At 36.2% G+C, this 20,148-nt stretch overlaps 1 protein-coding gene across 5 annotated transcripts in view; it reads right to left on the bottom strand.

Moving 5' to 3' along the window:
• The window catches only part of ZC3H12C (zinc finger CCCH-type containing 12C), a 72,552-nt gene that overhangs the window by 31,902 nt on the left and 20,502 nt on the right, over positions 1–20,148 (bottom strand). For 2 of the 5 annotated variants that reach the window (XM_070473611.1, XM_020869989.2), the window contains exon 2: positions 2,369–3,117. In XM_070473611.1, the coding sequence (XP_070329712.1) occupies positions 2,369–3,045 (677 nt within the window). In that variant the 5' untranslated portion in view covers positions 3,046–3,117. Of the gene's footprint in view, positions 1–2,368; positions 3,118–4,679; positions 5,618–7,215; positions 8,067–20,148 lie in introns of those variants that run through there. The other 3 variants (XM_070473610.1, XM_020869991.2, XM_020869993.2) reach the window with 3 other exon arrangements.

Below are 20,148 nucleotides of genomic sequence, written 5' to 3' on the forward strand. Positions count from 1 at the left end.
AAGACTTTCTCCCAAGCCCCTCGGCTGATATAGTTTCATTTTATGTAAAACTAAAAAGTCCTTTCCCAACTCCTCCTCTTCCTTCCCCTCCTCTGTCAACTTTCTAGAATAACAGTGTAGCTCTATCCCTTCATTTCTTGACATACTGTAACTGGGTTTCTATCTTCAATACCATATGGCTCTTGAAGACAATGACTTCCTGGCTGTCATGTCCTTGATCTGTTTCCAGTTCTACCCACAGGATATTCTCTCCTTAAAGCCTCTTCTTTGGTGGCATTTGTGTGTGTCTTGGTTTTACTAGCACTACTTAGACTGGTATTTTCTAAACGACTCTTTCCCTGGATCATCAGTTTTTTCCACCTCCCGACCTATTGCTATCCATACTTTTTATGATGAATGGTTCTCAACACTGGCTATGCATCAGAAATACCTGGGCACTTTAAAAATACTGTAGAGTTATTTGAGCTCTATTATACACTTCTGAGTCAGAGTTGAGCCCTGGAAAATGTGTTTTGTTAAAACCCTCTCTGCTGCTTATAGCTGCACATGACTATGGCGGCAGGTGTTTCTCTAGGCTGCCTTCCTTCATTACTTGCTTGCTTGGCGCTTCCATGGTGTTTCGGCTTTACTTATTATCACTCTGCTAAGGTACTTGTTAAACAGTTCGAAAAAAAAATAAAAATAAAAAGAGCTCCAAAAAAAAGAAAAAAAAATCATTTCATGGCGAAGTGTGGGAAATATTAAACAACAGAGAAGATTATTTTGCTTAAGGGCTTCTCAAAGTTGTATGTACATGTTTTTTTATGACACTTAAGGCTCTTTTTACTCCATCAGAAAGTGTTGTCTGCATCCAACTTGATCGCCTGCCTCCTATAATCCACTATAAATATCACGACCATATTATCAGTTTAAGGCACAGCTCTACTCTTGACATTTCCTTTCTCAAAAATTGTCAGTCACCTGTGGCTCAGAGCCAAGTTTAAATTCTCTAGCTTGGTATTTGAGGTTTTGGAAAATCTAACTTGAACATTTTTAACTTGCTTTTTACCTTTCATTAGATGATGAAAAATGTATAGACTCTGAAATCAGACATATTTGGAGGTGAATTATGTTTTACCTGGGGCAAATTTGCTTATAAATGAAAGATAACCTTTCCCTTTCCATCAAGTGGAAGCAATATTATTTTGAGGATTATAAGTTAGTCCTTCTCATACCCTATGCAGAAATACTTGCTAACACCTAAAAAACAGTGGTTCTCAAATTTCAGTAGGCACCATTATCAGTGGGGGTATTTGTTAGAAAAGGAGATGGCTGGGCTATACCTTGATCTAGACTTGGTAGGTCTATGTGTGGACTTGGTAGTTTCTAGAACTACACTGTCTAATATGTAGATACAGGCTACAAATTAAGCATTTGTAGTATGGTTAATCTGAACTGAGATGTGCTATAAGTGTAAGATACCCAATTTTAATACTTAATATGAAAGAAATAATGCCAAAATATTTCTAACAATTTTTTTATTGGACATACATTGAAATAATAATATTTTATCTATATTAGCCTAGCTAAAATGTTTTTCATATTAATTTCACTTGTTTAATTTTTTATCATGCCATTGAACAGCACTGCTCTAGAATATACACAAGTAAGCACAAGTTCCCCCAATGATTCTTTGGTAGTTATCCTCAGATCACTTTGAGAAACAGTATATGAAATGTTAAGCTTTCTGAAAGAAGAACCGATACCTTATATATCTTTATATCCCCACAGTATTCTGAACATCAAGGGCAGTTAACTATATACAAATTGAATTTACACTCACTTTACATTTTAAGCCATCAAAATCCTAAAAAATTATTTTTGAATTACATTTCTTAAGTGGAACAATAACAACAACAACAACAGAAAACAAGCACCTGAAATTATGGCTTTGTTCCCAAATTAAAAAAAAAATCTTCTCAAAGAACTGGGATTTTATCCTATGGTTATTTGACTTTGTATAGAAATAGGCCATTTATCCCTCTAGGTTCCAAAACTGTTCAATATGATCATATTCAAGTTCTTCAATTAAAACTAATATTTAACTTTATACTGGGATATGTGCTAATTTTTATACCATAGTAAAGTTAGCCAGATGAGTGGGGGAAAACATATCTGGGGAAAAGGAGGTCTTTTATTTAGGGACAAATGAGGTGAGAATGGCTGACCATTCTGGAAGGAAGAGCGAGAACTAAGGAAGACACGATTAGAAATATGGAAGCTAATGCTGGGATGAAGCACAACTTTGATATTAAGACAAATGGTCACAAAATTATAAATATGTTTTAAAGATTGTTTAGTAATAATGAGTGAAGATTTCCCCACTTACCTCATTGCCACATTGCTGCCATCGATAACTATTGGTCTCAGATTTTCCCCATCATCCGTTATAATCTCTTGCATCGGAGATTCAGACCGTTGAGATTCCAGGGAAGACGTTTCCCGCATTATAATGTTAAGTGTACTAACTGTTTGTTCAGCCTCACTTTTATTTCCAAGTTTGACAAGTTCTCCCAGAATATCATTGATTAAAGCATCAGTACCAAGTTTGTTTAGCACAAGTTGAACCTGTTCTTCAGAATAACCTAGCTTCAGTGCAAACTCCAGTTTTGTTTGGTATTCTCGCACCACATCAGGGGGTTTTTTCATTTCCTTGGATGGCTGGGACTCTTCAGGTTTAAAGTCTTGCAAAATTTCACTGCATTTGAGTATGTGAGGCTCTAAACAGGGAGACCTACATAGCTGTCTGTGAGTCTTGGTTAATAAGCATGGCTCTACTGAGATGCTACTCAATTGTTCTGACTCATTATCAGAATTTGTGCTTTCTTCAGAGTCACCAGAGCTCGCATTCTCTTCAGACATCTCTTTTTCTTCCTTCCCGGAATTAACTTTATCCATTGTTGGTTTTTCTACCATTGACCAAGGTACAGATGTACTTAAATGTGGGTCAGTGCTCTCCACATAAAGGTGGCCTGGGTCATGCCCCAGATGATCCTTCAAGCCCATGAAGCTGTTATGTGTACTTGACTCCACTTTGCTGTTTTTTCTGTATTCTTGAATGCAAAGCACCCCGTATTCCTAGAGAAAAATGTAGAATATTTAGTATTTCATATTTACTGGTTCATTTCTGGTTCAATAAAGAAGTTGCGAGAGAGTTATCAAACTACTGGATATCAACTTTGTTTTGTCTACATCCTCTCATCATTCATAACACCCTTCCAAGATAGTATCATGTCTTTTTCAGACAATGAAGTTAGGAATTAGAAAGGCTAAGTATTCCCTACAAGGCAGCAAAGTAAATAAGTAGAGGAACTGGATTTTTTTTACCCAGTTTTTCTGGTTTCCAAACCCATGCTTTCACCACAGTATCATGCTGCTTCTCAATCGAGATGGGAGAGATTTTCCCAGAGTTAGAAAGGCCTGTTTCTACAGTGACACACAGAATATTTAAAAAAAAAAAAAAAAGCATGTTTTAGATGTGCTATGACACGTTATATACATTTTTTCTAAAAGAATCCATAAAAATTTGCAAAAATTCTTTTAAAGAGAAAGCCATGAGAAAAGGAAAACATTAACTTACTATAATTTAAAAGTTGTTCATTTGGATTAATCTAAAGACTTTCAAAAATAATTTAGGTATTGTAATGAAAGAGCACAGATTCTACAAGAGCCAACAAGGAATGAAATAATTACAGAGTGAAACATGTAAATCCATGGCTGATTCATGTCAATGTATGGCAAAATCCACTACAATATTGTAAAGTAATTAGCCTCCAACTAATAAAAATAAATGAAAAAAAAAAAAAAGAAAAATAGTAAAAAAAAAAAAAAAGTGAATTATATTCCACTTAAGTAATAGTTTTGCCCTAATAATCTTAATTTTGCAAATCCTGAACACAGTAACAGAATACAACTCTCAACACTGTGCTACCCTTAAGTGCCAAAGACTAGTTTCTTTCATTCCAGGGGGAAAAGCTCTTATTCTAGCACAATTATAGAAAGTATAGGAATATATTTCATTAGCAGCAGATAATTAAGTACATTGAATAAGTGAATAGAGTTTATTCAAAATAAAATTGACTGTTATCTTAATTTCTTGAATTTTATGGCAGAAAATACTTCTGTATCACATTAGATAATTGCCTAACTGCTATCTGCATTTGGTTAAAGTCACCTTTTCTCCTACTTTCCCCATGCAGGAATGCTTTTATGTTTAAAATGCTTTTGCCATTTTACTAGTTTCTTTAGAATCAACTGAGATTAATAATTATTTCTCTACCAGGAACAGGTTAGCAAAATAAAATTATTTTCTCTTGTGCTTCATTGTAGGGGCTATATGCACATCAGTAGTTTACTTATTAAGGCAATTTCAGTGTTCTATCCATGATTAACATTAGTAAGCCAATGGCAGCTGAATTTGAGACTGTCATAAAACACCTATTTAAATAACCTAAAAAAGAAAATTGGAAAAACATTTTATTCTACAGTTCCTCAACATTTTATTTACAGTAGAAAGGAGCTATTATATAAATGCTAACAGAAAATGCTAAGTGATTTTCTAAGAAGCTGCACATTTGAATGCATTTGGTGAACTTATTACAGAGTGAAGTATTTTTACATAATAAAATAAATTATATTACCTATGGTAAATACTAGAGAAGAGACCATGGAATCTTTAGCTTGATAACAGTACACTTAAAATCCCTCCAGTGTAGAACTCCTACACATTTCCACAGGAGTTTCTTCAGGTTTTATCCCTTGAGAAGACAGATAACTTGAACATCATTGTTCTAATATGGCATTCATTAGTTTTTAAAGAAACATCACCCTCTTTGCTTCTGATTGCACAAATGATAAAAAAAAGAAATTTTCCTTGGGAGACCTTTATATACATCTGCTCTATTATGAAGCTGTATCCATTTCAATTTTTTTCTATTAATATGGATGTGCATGAGCCCAATTATTTGAGTTAAAGGAAGGGATTTTGAAAGCAAATCTTTATACTCAGTGATTTATTAACTACTGTAATATACTGACACCATAATGCAAGCAACAAATCACAACAGCATTCTAATAAAGGGATACAGTTAAAAAGAAAAATCTGTATTGTGGCCTTGGTAGAGCTTCCACCAAAAGTATCTTAAACAAGGAAAACCTATTGGAAGCTGGGCTGCCTGGCAACCAGAGCTGGTTGCTAAGCGGCACTCTTTTAACATGCCATCATGAATGCTAGCACAGTGAAAGAATAATTTGGTATGAACAAAAGCCTATAAAAGAGACTGGGACTTAAGTGCGTCTGGTTTACCCTCTGAGAACAATGCAGCTGCCAAACCAATCTGGAAGCTCCGACATCATTGTTCTGTAAACCTCACAATCTGCTCTGACTGCAGGAAGTGTATTTAATGGGCAACATTTTTGATCTCCCCTAAAAAGTTTGGATTTTGCATAAGTGCTGTTGTGAGATAATTCTTCAAGATAATGATTCACCGACCAAATCCCTGAATTGAACTAGGAAATATTATTTTAATATTGAGCTGTAATGTTTTTCTTTTGGACTATTTTAAACAAAATGAACACTTTATGGAAAATACAGTCAGGGGGAACATTACAATGAAATGTTATGTTTAAAGAATTTTCACATTTGTCACAGAAGTAAAACCAGATATTAAAAAGTTTTTAAACTGAAAATTAACCAGCCTAAAAATGTATTTAAATCTTTTCTGTTATCACTTTCTCTCCTACTGAAAGTGTTGGTAACACTATGTAAATCTGCTCTGCTGTGTAATTTTATTATAGGACTATAATGATTAGATAGGGATAAAATGGTGTTATCAGTTGTTTTCTTCTTATAATATTAAGCTAGATAAAACTCACTTGTACTGAGGGAATACCACACCTTTAGGTTGTGATAATTCACATAATTTATATATACTATGAAACTAAGATGTTTCCAAGTAAGCTAACATGATTTTTAATATTAGGTATAAGTGTAAGCTTGATTTACATTACTTCAAAAAATTTACACCTAATTTTGTTACGCAAAATAACTTTTCTTTTAAAATATTCTGGCTGAACTTTTTTTCACACTGACAGGCCTCTCTTCATCTTCCAGATTTCATTGGTTACCTCAAAGAAAGTTATCCAATGTCATCTTGTACTAAGCAAGCAGTTAAATAATTTTTAGTTCCTATAAATCAACAGACTAAATATGATATAGTACATATAACGACAAATAAGTTTAATTACCAGACCTATAAGATACATATATTTTCTCCATTAAATAATATAAATTTGAAATAACTTATTTTTATTGACCCAAATGGTAAAGATTTGGTTTTTAAAACTTTAATCTCTAAAATGCTTTCTTATTCACTTGTAATTAGTAAAAGATTGCCCTGAATGAATATGGCACTAAGAAAAATTGGCAATAATCCAGTCAAGAAAAAAATTAAATGCTATTCTTAAAAACCAACAAAAATAGTTTCATAGACTGTGGTACCCCTTAATGTAATGCAATGTGCAAAACTTTACAAGGAATTTTTATTATAAGACATCTTAGAACAAAGAATGGTATATGATCTTAATTTTTGTTCAGTGCCTTAAAAATGACCAATATAATTTTGAAAATGATTAGCAAAGACTCCAAAAACATCACAAAATTTACTATTACATGCAAGGAAGAAAACATTTTTCTCCTTAAGTTTTAAACCATGAACTTTTAAGTTTTGCCATTTACTGAAATGCAAACACATATAAATCATCTTTAATCATCTATTAACAAGAGTCAGTCAGTTCAGTTTAGTTGTGTCTGACTCTTTGCAACCCATGAATTGCAGCACGCCAGGCCTCCCTGTCCATCACCAACTCCCAGAGTCCACCCAAACCCATGTCCATCGAGTCAGTGATGCCATCCAGCCATCTCATCCTCTGTCGTCCCCTTCTCCTCCTGCCCCCAATCCTTTCCCTCATTTCAGGAAGCAGCAGCCTAGACAGTCTCATACACAAAGTAGGTCAGTGTTTATATTCCCACAGTTATCCCAAAACTCCAAGAATACAGCTTAACTTTTAGGCTCTATATCAGAGACCCATTATAATTGGACTTTATATACTATATTCATGAACACAAAAGGTACTGAGGAAACATTTAATGGTCTAAAAGCAGATTTCTGCACTTACAGAACTTTAGATTTCCTTCAAATGTTGTATTGGAAATGAACAATTTTTCTTGCTGAAGGCCTAGTAAGTTAAAAAATAAAATAATATTATATGTTGAAAAAAGAACTAAAATGTCATGCTAATTTTGTTGCTGATAAAGTATAAATAATTTTTTTAATTGCCAAAAAGAAGCTTTATACTAGCTGAAAGCAGATTTATGATATAACGGCTATTTACTAAAAATCTGCTGCATACACAAAGATTCCCCCATTTAGTGAGTTTTCCTTAAAGTTCTCATTAGATAACTTAGATAAGCCTTTACCTCAAATCCAGTAAAAATTTTTTTTATATTCTAAAGAGCATCATATTAATCAGGAATATTAGACCATGAACTTGTTAAATCAAATTGTTTGTAACATCGAGTTACAATGCCATAAAGTGGGATCTGGTTGTTATCGAAATGGTAATAGTAGGAGAACAATGAAAATAAAATAATGAATATGTAATAAATACCTACTGCTGTAGTCTCTGTGTATTTAATTACCATTGTATTTCAGTGAGTGCTGTTGTCTGCATCCCTCTAGCTAACAAAAGAAGGATGTCCCTTTGAACAGATTGGTTAATGCTCTGGGGCAACAGATGTCTACTGGGACTGCAGGAGACCAGCAACTGGTGGCCTGCCCATCTTCCGAAAACTTTCAATAGACTTACGCATATGCTCACACAATAGGGCATGTGGTAGAGATGAAAACCGCTTTTTAACCCTTTATGCTCTTTCTTTTCCTCCCAACTGATAGATGGAAGTCTTTGTCTCCTCCCTTCCCCATTACAGATCTCTTGAAAGCAACAGTTCTCTAAGTGACATATTCAATCTCATATCTAAAACTAATGCAAGCAAAAAAAAAAAAAAAAAAAATTAAAAAGGTGGGAAGAAACTCATGAAACTATACATGAGTACTGAAACTGCTGACAAAGCAAATGAATGCTTAATCATCATAATTAAAACAAGATGAAACATCTAATAGTAATCCATCTCCCCAAGCTAGATTTTTAAGACAATGGAAAAATCTATCAAATCTTACTATCATTTTGCAGCATCTAGGTCTGACAGTGACACCTTAAGGAAACTAGGAATGTGACAAGAAGAGAAAATCTAAAATCACTGTTTATCAAAATACCATAACATTTTAACTTATCTTTAAGTACAAATGCTTGCTTACATGCCTACTGTCTTGCAAATGTTTATGAAACTGTAAGTAATCATTTATATAACTGCAGAATATAAAAATGTAAAAAGTTTGCTTCACAGACATGTTTTACAGAAAGAATTAAATTTTCTGGTATTTTGGCACTATGTAACAATTTGTAGCCTTTCATCTGTGGTGCATTCTGTCCTTAACAGAGTTCAAAGTAATATTCTGAATATTTAGCAAAGTTTAACTTCCAAGGCATTAAGTAGCCCATATACTCACGTTCACAGGAAAATACAAAGACATTGGTTTCTGTAGCAGCTTCAGGAGTAACTCCTTAACACAATTTTAGCTGCAGACTTCCAGGCAGGCAAGAAGAACAATGAATGAGTGAACAGATGGAATGGCAATGTCTTTGCTTAACCTATTACCGAGTGGAATACCAGCCAATCGCAGGCCAGAAAGCTCACAATTAGTCGGCCAGGCAGATGCAAGCCAACCTCAGCACCCTGCGTCAGGTTCGCAGGTTTCTAAGATAAGCAAGTTGATGTCATTCTTGGGTCTGCCCCGGGCAGCCTGTGTATTAACGAGGGGGTGTGCGGCAACAATAGGCCATACAAAGCTGACGAGCAGGCAGCTGCTCTCTGAGAGCCGTCATTAGCAAGCAGGCTGCCAACAAGAGACACCTGGCTTGGGCAGACCAGCTTTTCCTCCTTGTTTTTAAACAAAACAAAGAAAACAATTATATTTTAAAGTAGTAAAAGTTGCCTGTTTCCTAAAAGTTGAGGCTATCCTCTAGTCTTTTCATTTTTTGGTTCTGAGAAAAAAAAAGAAAATGAGGTGTGTCCAAGTAGTGATTAACTACTGCAGTAACCCCTTTTCTTTAAGAATGATTTACAGCGGAAATGAGACAGAGGTTAGAGTAGAACTACTTCCCAGGAAATACTAGGGAATATAAAATCTTGTAAGTATTGGTTGATTTGTTGCAAGACAATAAAACAAACATGATGAAAGTAAGATTGCAAAAGAAAAAGGTTTAAGAGCTTATAGACAGAACTGATTTTTAAAAGTTCATTAGAAGTACAGTGTAGTAAGATAAAGCAAGTCTGGTCCAACTTTGTGCCAAGTGAGTCATCTAAACTGAATATTTAGACAAAACAATTTAATTTCAATCTAAAACCACCAAAATAACCTACTTTATGTCAAATAGTGTAAAATTATTTTGTTATCGAAACTAATCATGTAATTAAAGAAAAATCTTTCATTATGTTTTAATATACAACATGATGTTATGTGTTGTATTTGTATTTCATAAAATTTGTAAGACGTACAAACTTCAGTTCAGGAACAAGTTACAAAGAAGTTATTTACAAAGAAGAAACACTGTAATATTTCTAAAGGGGACCAAGTATACAAAAATCATCCCTGTCAGTGAGGAAGCTTGTTATCCTGATTTATTTCAAAGATAGCCAGACTCTTTTTTTAAATGTTATGGACTATCTGCTTTTGAGAGCTGCATAAATTATATCTTGAGTGGTCTCTGATTATGAAAATTCAATTAAAATTTAAACACCATCAGGTGTTGTGATAATATTTCCCTACTAAACAATATCTAGAGCTGCTCTACTACTTGCTTATGTGATGCAGAACACACACACACACACACACACACACACACACACACACACACACACACACCCTCTTTTATTCCAGTGCAAATTAGAAGAATGAAGGCAGAAAGCTCCTCTTAAAATACAATTTTCTGATATAAGCTCATTTAAGCAGAGGTTAGGCTTTCCCATTATATAATCAAGCACTCTACAGGTATAAAATTTGGCTAAAGCACCCCAAACAATCCAAATCAATCTCTCTTTTCACACACAAATATAGACACTACTCACAAGACCAGCTGAGAAAACTTAGAAAAAAGTTAATATTGGCTGGCACTCTTGGGCTTGTCTTTACTGTGCTCAGTCAAATGTAAGTCAGATAGACGCTTTCTGTTTACAAAATAAGAGGAAAATACACTCTATACGGTTATAATTTTTCAGTTACCTCACCGAAAACATTCCGTATGCCTACTCAAAGCTTAAAAATTATTGGTATTTCCAGAAAGAAAACTAAAATATGAAGTATGGTGTTTGTAGGTCATTGTTTGTCTATAGACATTTTTCCTCAAAAAGAATTTAATATTCCATGGAAGTATGTCATTCCAAAAATGTTAGAAAATTTTTAAATTTGTGGAAATATTTTTAAACTAAATGTAATGATTAGATTCTAAGTATCAAACTAATTTCTAAAGGAAGAACTATTCTTTTTCTACCAAGGATTACAGCAATGTTTTTGCAACCATTACACCCATGGCCTAATTCCATACAGCCACTAGAGATCAATATAAAGCATTTCTAATATTACAGTTTATTGCAAATTATGAAGTGAATTTCATAGAGTTCAAATTTTATGTCTTGGGTAAGCATATGAACATCACAGGAATCAAAAAAGTTAGAATTTCATCTTTTTTTGGTGATGTGGTGGTACTTTTAAAAAAAATCTCATGAATAAAAGGTAAGAAAGATAAATCAAGGCCACGAGTATGGTTAGTAAATAGACTTTTGGTAAAACTGAATTTGATTAAACAAGATGAAGATAAAAATATAACATATATTCATGCAAGTTGTTAACGACTAAAACCAAATAAAACTCTACAGTCAGCTATGTACTGACTAGAGATAGTGAGGTCAATATTTATGAATTTACACTGAACCCTTTTCCCTTCTGTATATAAAAAAGACACTCTTTAGTATGAACAGACCGTCCCTCTTTCCCCTGGACTTTCTTTCTTCTCTTTTTCCCCATTGCTACTATAGTTACTACTTTATAGCTTTAATTCAGGAGGAGGAGGGATCTTCTCACTAATTCCTGCCAGTGTGAACACAAAGAATGAGAGAAAACTACCCACAAGCTCAGCGGGAAGCCTGATCCCTAGCACTGGATTAAGCTTTTTTTGCAAACAGCAAATAAAGGCAGTGATCTGAAAAAGCTAATCAGATCCTGCTGTGGTATTTAGACTATGTTGGTTGCTAGTATTGGATAACTTGATAAGCACATTAAAACATCTGTAGGTGAAAAGAGGCCCTCCCCTGCCTTTTTTAGTCACATGGCCCCGGTCCACTCCCAGTTGCAGAGAAAATGCAAACAGCTGTACTAGGCTGCCCGGATCGCAGTGATTGACAGTGTGGCTTCAGCAATAATACTAAATTCTGTCAGTGTCAGAGGCTTTTCTAACATTTGAAAATTCAACTGTTTGCTGAGGTATGAATGTGAAACACATGGGTTGTCACGCTGGTGTTGGCATCAATTCTGTTTGTCAGGGGTGATCCAAACGGGCTTCCTGGTACCTTTCTCCTACTATGGATTTGTTCTCCTTCAATCTACAATCTCTTCTGATCCTCACAACACCACCATCAAAATAAGATTATTAATTCAAATCTTCCCAATTGCCCCCAGAAGTTTGAAAGATTAAATTTAACAAAAAACTCTTATCAATCTGATTAAACAACAACAAGAAGCAACTAAGCAAAAACCTAACTTCTGTACCTGGTGTAAAAGAATCAGGGACTACTCTCTAACCTATGAGAGTTCTTATATGTGTAGTAAGTCAGACGAGCATGAGAGACCCTTACTATATTTCATTTCCTTAGGCTTAGATTACTTTTGTTTCTTAATTTATCTCCTTCCTTCAATACTCCCTAAATACATCCCTGCCAAAGTAATTTTCACTGACACCACTCTTAGGTTTAAAAAAAAAAAATCTCAGCAGTAGATCACAGCACTCGTCCTCTGCGGTGTTCTCAAGATTCCCCTTACAGTGGGGGCTCCTCTAAGCCCTGTCATCTTATTTCCCACTTCAATCAGGTGAAGCCACAGATGCTGAAACAACGGCTCCTTCACGCCCGTTCTCTTGCATAGCCTCACTTACCCAGATCATATTTGTTATTCTAATTTCAGCTCAAGGCTTACTTTTCCATAAAATCTTCTTGGACCAGTCCTGTTTTTACTAATTTCTATAACATGAGCAGTCTGTACTGCACAATATAGCATTTACTTATGAACCAGGCTGTAAGCTCCTTGAGGGCAGATCCATTTAATCTTCCATAATCCATACAGAAAAAAACCCTATATGGTACCCAGCAGTGTGTTGCTCTCTAGAAGACATCTGACTGAAAAATAGGGCCAGTAAAGGAACGGGCTCCTGCAGATCTGAATTCGGGCATTCACAGGAACAAAATGCTCCCTGCTAGCTTTTATTTCCCCTGGTGAACAGCGGGAGTTTACCAAAGAGCCCGCGGTGATCCGCAGTGTTTCTCCAGCCCTGGCTCTGCCGTGAGGGCTGCTTTCAATACTCAGGGCAGCTGTGCAACGGAGTAATAAGCTCAGGCCTAGCAGGCACGAGAGGCCTCTTCTTGGTCTCCTCTGGCTGCAGCTTCCCGACTAGAGAGGCATCCCTTGGAGTTACACTCTGGCCTCCTACTCCTCACCTGGGGAAGGGGGTCTGTGTCAGCCAAGTGCCCCTCCCTCTGCACATTTCTCTTGGGGTCTGCCCGGGTGCAGACAGCACGGAGTTGCTTTGCTCTCCAGTGCTGCCTGAGATTGAGTGATTAAATCTTTCTAATTTGCAGGTTAAATGTTACTAAGCCCTTTATGCTCTGCTCCTAAGTCATGCTCCGCAATAGCTTCATCAACAAGAGATGTTTTTATGTCCATCTGCCTGGCTCCTTTGTCTATTTCTCAGTTGGCTCAGAACTAAAGCAGGAAAAAACAATATTCAATAATCTTTTGTTATAAAGAGCTACTAAGGAAAAAAAAAAGGTGATGAAAAGACTTACATAAATTAACTCTGAACAGATCACTTTAAAAATACTATGAAGGGATAAAGTTAAAAAATAAACAATTCTGTAACAAAGAAAGAGAATGCTTCCCCAAGTCAAAATTCTTAGGATTTCACTATAAGAATACCTCAGCGCCCTATCACTAAGAGAAGATAACTCTTGATTCTCTTTATGGTTCAGAGACAAATAGTAAATCCAAAAAGTAGTATTTCTTCTCAGTGATCTAAAAACAAAAAAACTTTTCTATAGTCACTTTAAGTGACAATATAACCCATACCCTAAGGCTTCAAATATTTCCTAATGACTAACTTCCCATTTACTTTTTTTGTTTTTGGCTGTGCGGCTTGACTTGTGGGACTGAAGTTCCCGGACCAGAGATCAAACTTGAGCCCACAGCAGTAACAGCACCGTGTCCTCACCACTGGCTGGCCAGGCAATTCTCTCTCCTAAGCCCCCGCAACCTCCATTTCACATTTTTAAAAATTCAAGTCAACAAGCAAGTTTTTTAAAAAGGTGATCTTCAATTCCTATAGAACTTACAAATACTCGAGGAATGAGAGGTTTTAGTAGAGCTCAGGGAATACAAATGAACCCAAAATGATGTACTAGGTTGCTAAACTGGGTGGGGAGCAGGAGAGAGAAAACTCCTGAGGGAAAAAGGACCTGTATGATTTTAAAAGAAGTGTGAAGCACATGATATCATCCATGTTAACAAAAGACACAGTTGTATTAAGTACCACTGAAACTGAGGAAAAGCTGATGCAAACTGTATAAGTTTGTATAATGTTTATACAAGACATATTCTCTGCATTATAACACAACTGGACGGTATATGTGGCACCTCATCTCTGACAGTAATGACAGTAACATTTACAACGTCCCTCTCAAGGCCTCATCTCTCCTGACCCCCCAGCAGGCACCTCCCACTTCCCACCCACACATGGTCACTGGTGCACACTCATTTCAGCTCAGAGTATGTATACAAGCTGAGGTTGGCACAGGTCTTTTCTTTTTTAGGTGGTAAGTAACTATTTAGCAAACTAATTCAAAACTGCTTGACCAAAAGTTTAAAAGTGAAATTGACAGACTCAGACTATAAGGAATAACCATATCAGTCAGAATTAAAAGAGGACTCTATCACTAGGGGTCTCTGTTCTTGTTAATGATCTAGAAGATAGTGTAATAGGACATTAAATATAAAGGAACTCAGGAAAAAATAAAACGTAGCTTACAGCAAATAATATAAAAGGAGTTGCAAACCAAACTACGACCCAATTAAAGTTCTTTGCTAATTGTAAGTTCGATCTAAATATAAATTCATACTAATAATCAAGACAGTCGTTTCTTATACACCAATTCCTATAAGATGAGAAATGAAATGCTTGAGTTAGTATTTCCAATGGTACTACTGGTTTTAGATAATTGTCCTAGTGTGCAAGAAACTGAAAAACTCTTGAGAGGTTGTGTTAGAAAATGCTAAGATTAGCACAGAAGTTCATAACACAATTTTTTCTTTATAGGATTCTATTCATATCAGAAGATGATATAGTAATTTACATTAAATTTAGAATTCTGAGCATTTAGGACCAGATTCCTTCTAAATGCAAATCCCCAAATACTATAAGTTAAATCTAGACTATGAATCATCCTAAACAGCTGCCAAAACAATTCAACCATAAACTCTAACAGACCAAAGATTCTTGTATTTCGTTTTCTGCCATATCTCCAGCACTAGTAGAGTGCCTACAGGTGCTTAATAAATATGTGCTAAATTACAGCATTTCAATAACTGGGCCAAAAATCTCTTTACCAGATTTATTTGTTATTTACTTCCCTTCACATAACCTGCACTCCAGCCAAACATGAGGATTTAAAGCAGTAGTTCTTTCAATTTGGTTGCACATTGGAATCATCTGAGGAGATTTAAAATATATTGGCATGAGTTTCATCCCGAGAGATGTTTCTTTTTTTTTTTTGGTCTGGGTGAAGCATGGCCATAGGTCGGGTGATTCTAACATACAGCCAAGTTTAAGAACACTGACTTAAAGATTCTTTCTCCTAAAATACCTTTCTCCATAGCTTCACAGGTTAAAATCTCACCTATTAGTATTGAAGGTTCCCAACTCTGCCTTGAAACCTTTCCCAGAACACTGTTAAACTCATACTTGGATTATCTGAGTATTGCACAGGGCCTGGCATACGGTTGGGACTTGATAAATGTCTCAGTGTCTGAGGGCATGACACTTAGTAGAAACACAGTAAATACTTATTGGAAGAATGATGTATAGTTGGTCCTCATTATTTGCAGATTCTGTACTTGCAAACTTGCCTATTCACTGACATCTATTTACCCCCAAATCAATCTTTGCAGTGCTTTACAGTCATTTCCCAGCCATGTGCATGTGCAGAGAGGCGAAAAATCTCAGTTGCCAGAAGCACACATTCCAGCTGAGGCTGAACAAATCCCTCATGTTGAAACAAGTGTCCTAAAAAGAACTAGTTAGCTCTCTGATTTTCACATTTTTGTGCTTTCTGTTGGTGAATTTGCTGTTTAAATGGGCCCCAAGTCTAGAGCTGAAGTGCTAAGTGCAAGAAAGATGCGATGTGTCTTGTGAAGAAATACGCATGTTAGGTAAGCTTTGTTCAGGTACGAGTTACAGAGCTTATAGGTTGCGAGTTCAATGTTAATGAATCAACAGTGTACACTTAATAGTGTCTCTAAACAGTGTTTAGCTCCCCTGGTGGCTGAGATAGTAAAGTGTCTGCCTGCAATGCAGGAGACCTGGGTTTGATCCCTGGGTTGGGAAGATCCCCTGGAGAAGGAAATGACAACCCACTCCAGTACTCTTGCCTGGAAAATTCCATGGATGGAGAAGCCTGGTTGGTGCAGGCTACAGTCCATGGGCTGCAAAGAGTTGGACACAACTGAATGACTTCGCTTTCACTTTTTCAAACATGTACAATAAGGTTATGGATTGATTGGTCCATGAAGATGTTCTGACAGAAGGCTTGCAGGAACATAATCTTGTATTTCCTCAGGAGCAATGGTTCAGTATTTGTAGTAACTTCATAGAACATAACTACAGTCGACCCTGGAACAACACTGGGTTTGAAATGCATGCATCCACAAGACTATGTGATTCTGGGATGGCTGATCCGGTGGTGCAGAACCCTGGATCCTGAGGGCCGACTGAAGTTATAGAAGAATTTCTGACTGCACAGACAGTGGGTGGTGTCCCTACTGCCTGTGATGTTCAAGGACAGACTGTTCAAGGAAAAACAAGATTGACTGTAATTTCACTCTACCCGTAATTTTTAATGCCAGTGTCATTCGGCAAATGGGCACCTCTTATGTGCAAGGTCCCGGGGATACAGCAGGAACAAAGCCAGTCCCTTCTCTCACCAAGTCCACAGAGGGGGAGGATGCAAACGATAGATACTGCAGAGAAACTTTTAATCAGGGAAGGCTTCTCTGACAAGGTGGTATCTGTGCAGATACCGAAATGAGGTGGAAGGAAGGTATAATAGGTGGAGGCAGGGCTAAGTAAAAAGCTCTGAGATGAAAGCGTGTTCACGGGACAGCAAGGTGGCCTCTATGATTGGTGGCAGATGAGCAAGGGGAGGAGTCAGAAAGTGAGGTCAGGAAGGCAAGGTCCAGAGAAGCCGCATCATGAAGAGCTTTGAAGGCCAACGCGTCTCAAAACTTCACACACCATTTGAATCATAGGAGAATCTTGTGCATGTATGTGCTTCCAGATACTTAAGAACTGCTTTGACAAGTTTCAGCCAAAAAGCTAATGGGAGTTTGATGGAGAGTGTGTTGCAGTAATACTCGCTTAAAAAGCATGAAAGATTATATTGTTTAACCAGGAATAATTTATTGAAATATCTCTCTCAATATAGTTCCCTAGATTTCTTTGTAGGGGGCTTATACATTTCTTCTTAAACTTGTCTTAAAATATTTTGCTTTTGTTCTTGCTATGAATGATGGTTTTTTTCCTTCCCTCATATTTTCTAACTAGTTATTGTTGGTGTCTAAAAAAACAATTATTTTGTTCTCATATATGAAGCTTCAGTGAATGAGGTATCTCGGGGAGCTCAGTGTTTCTATTAGTGCTTCACTGAGACTCTTGGGTTTTCCAAGTAATATATAATAATGTAAAATCATCAGACTGCCTCTTTCTTACCAGTTTTTATATCTGTTGCCCCATATTTTTGTCTAATTACATTGTAATGTTAACAGTGAGTATTTTGTGTTGTTCCTGATATTAAGAGGATGAGATGGTTGGATGGCATCACCGACCCAGTGGACATGAGTTTGGGTAAACTCTGGGAAGTGGTGATGGACAGGGAGGCCTGGTATGCTGTGGTTCACAGGGTTGCAAAGAGTCGGACACGACTGAGCGACTGAACTGAACTGAACTGATATTAATGGGAATGTCTTTAGTGTTTTACTCTCAAGCATTATACTTAACACACAGCATATCACACTATGGCTGGTTAGGTTGTACATACACATACATACAAAACATACTTTTATATCATGTTGGGCATATTTACCTCCTCATGCTTCAGCTGTAAATAAATAGTTGTTTTGAGATTTAATGAGTTAATACATACAAAACACTTAACACTGGAACAGTGCCAGGCACAAAGTAAGCACTCAGTAAGTGTTACCTATATGTAATTATATGTATATAGAGCTATACATTTACATACCACACGATATGTAGCCTTTAGAAAGTTCTTTATAGAAGTATGCTTTCCTTCTACATGAAAGATTTCGGAAAAAAATTAAAAATGTGGATTGCATTAATATATATTAAGATGATCATAATCATCTTTGAGTTACTAATATTGTGAACTAAATTAACAGATTTACTAATATCAAAACATTTTGGAGGATTATATATGTTGGTACTTCCCTATGAATTTTTACATCAATAATCATAAGACTGGCTTGTTAGTTTTCTTCTTTTTTACTTACTTGCCTTGCCACATTTGGGTACCACGATTTTGCTAATGTTAGAAAAGGGATACGGTATTCTACCCGAACTCCTTCTCAGTGACAAAGTAATTGCCCCACGTACCAAAGGGAACTAGACTAGACTGGGCCATGTGTTCCTATATATGCACCACTATTTCTAATATCTAATTTACTGGTACCCTGAAACCTGTACCTGACCCCTTACTATAAATTCTAGGACAGAGCTTATTCCAGCATGGTGTTCACAGAAAACAAGATGAGCAAGAGAGAGATCTTACAACGTAATGGCCATAAGAACTGACACCATAACACACCCTCTCCCAGAAAATATCCAAATATCCTGGACAAACGACACAACTGCTCCATGTCTCAGTCTCCTCAACCATAAAACAGGGATAATAACACCACCAAGAGCACAGAGTTGTAATAAATATATGATAACTGAGAATAGTGCTGCGTGCATACGTGCTGAGTCACTTCAGTCACGTCCAACCCCGTGCATGGCGCTACCAGGCTCCTCTGTCCATGGGATTCTCCAGGCAAGAATGACAACAACTGGAATGAGTTGCCATGCCCTTCTCCAGGGGATCTTCCTGATCCAGGGATCGAAAAATAGTGCTTGGCACACAGTAAATATTAATTCTTATCGTAAAAGTTTATCCTGAAAGTGAAACTTCAGTACAAAACACAGAAAACCTGATTTTCATTATTTTATGTTTTCATTAATATAATTCTAAAGTTCTGACTTTGTTCATGATCTCACAGTATGAATTTTGTTAAATTAATAGAATAATTTAGAACAATGTTTCTCAGAGGGAAAGGGGAATAACATTTAGTTTGGAAAAGCCAAAAACTTTTTTGAAAAAAGTTTTTCTTTTTTAGAAGAAAAGCAATTCAAGATTTAAGTGTCATGGAATACTTTGACTAATAAGGATAATTAGAAGACAATGGTATCAATAAATATGAATATATATGGTGACACATCATAACTAGACTTATCTTGGTGATTATTTTGAGAAGTATATAAATTCCAAATCACAATGATGTGTAACAGGAACTAACATTGTGTTGTAGGTCAATTATACTTCAAAGCAAACAAACAAGCAAAAAAAAAATAGAAAAAGACAGATCAGATTTGTGGTTACTAGGGGCAGGAGTAGGGGAAGGCAGTAAAAAGGTACAAACTTCCAGTTATAAGATAAAAAAGTACCAGGGATGCAATGTACAACATTATAAATATAAATAACACTGCTGTACATTATATATAAAAGTTTAGAGTAAATCCTAAGAGTTCTCATCACAAGGAAGAATATTTTTTCTATTTCTTTAATTTTGTATCTATATGAGATGATAGATGTTTACTAAACTTATTGTAATAATCATCTCACGATGTATGTAAGTCAAATCTCTGCTGTAAACCTTAAACGTATACAGTGCTACAACAATTATATCTTGATAAAACTGGAAGAAAAAAATATTCCAAAAAAAGAAGGTAATGGTAAAAAGCTTACTGAGGAATATGAGTATCAGAATAGCTGGGGGACCTCCTTGGTGGTCCAGTGGTCAAGAATCCACTTGCCAATGCAGGGAACATGGGTTCAGTCCCTGGTCTGGGAAGATCCCACATGCCTCTGGGGCAACTAAACCCACGCGCCAGAATTACTGAAGCCCACACACCTAGAGCCCGTGCTCTGCAACAAGAGAAGCCACTGCAATGAGAAGCCCACTCATCGCAACTAGAGAGCAGCCGCCACTCGCCACAACTAGAGAAAGCCCGTGTGCAGCAACAAAGACCCAGTGCAGTCAAAAATCAATAGTAAAAGTTTTTTAAATGGCTGGGATGAGGGAAAACAAGGCAGAAATAAAGACATCTATTTCCTGTTTTTTT

The sequence above is a fragment of the Odocoileus virginianus genome, chromosome 10 (assembly GCF_023699985.2).
Source record: "Odocoileus virginianus isolate 20LAN1187 ecotype Illinois chromosome 10, Ovbor_1.2, whole genome shotgun sequence".
Classification (NCBI taxonomy): domain Eukaryota; kingdom Metazoa; phylum Chordata; class Mammalia; order Artiodactyla; family Cervidae; genus Odocoileus; species Odocoileus virginianus.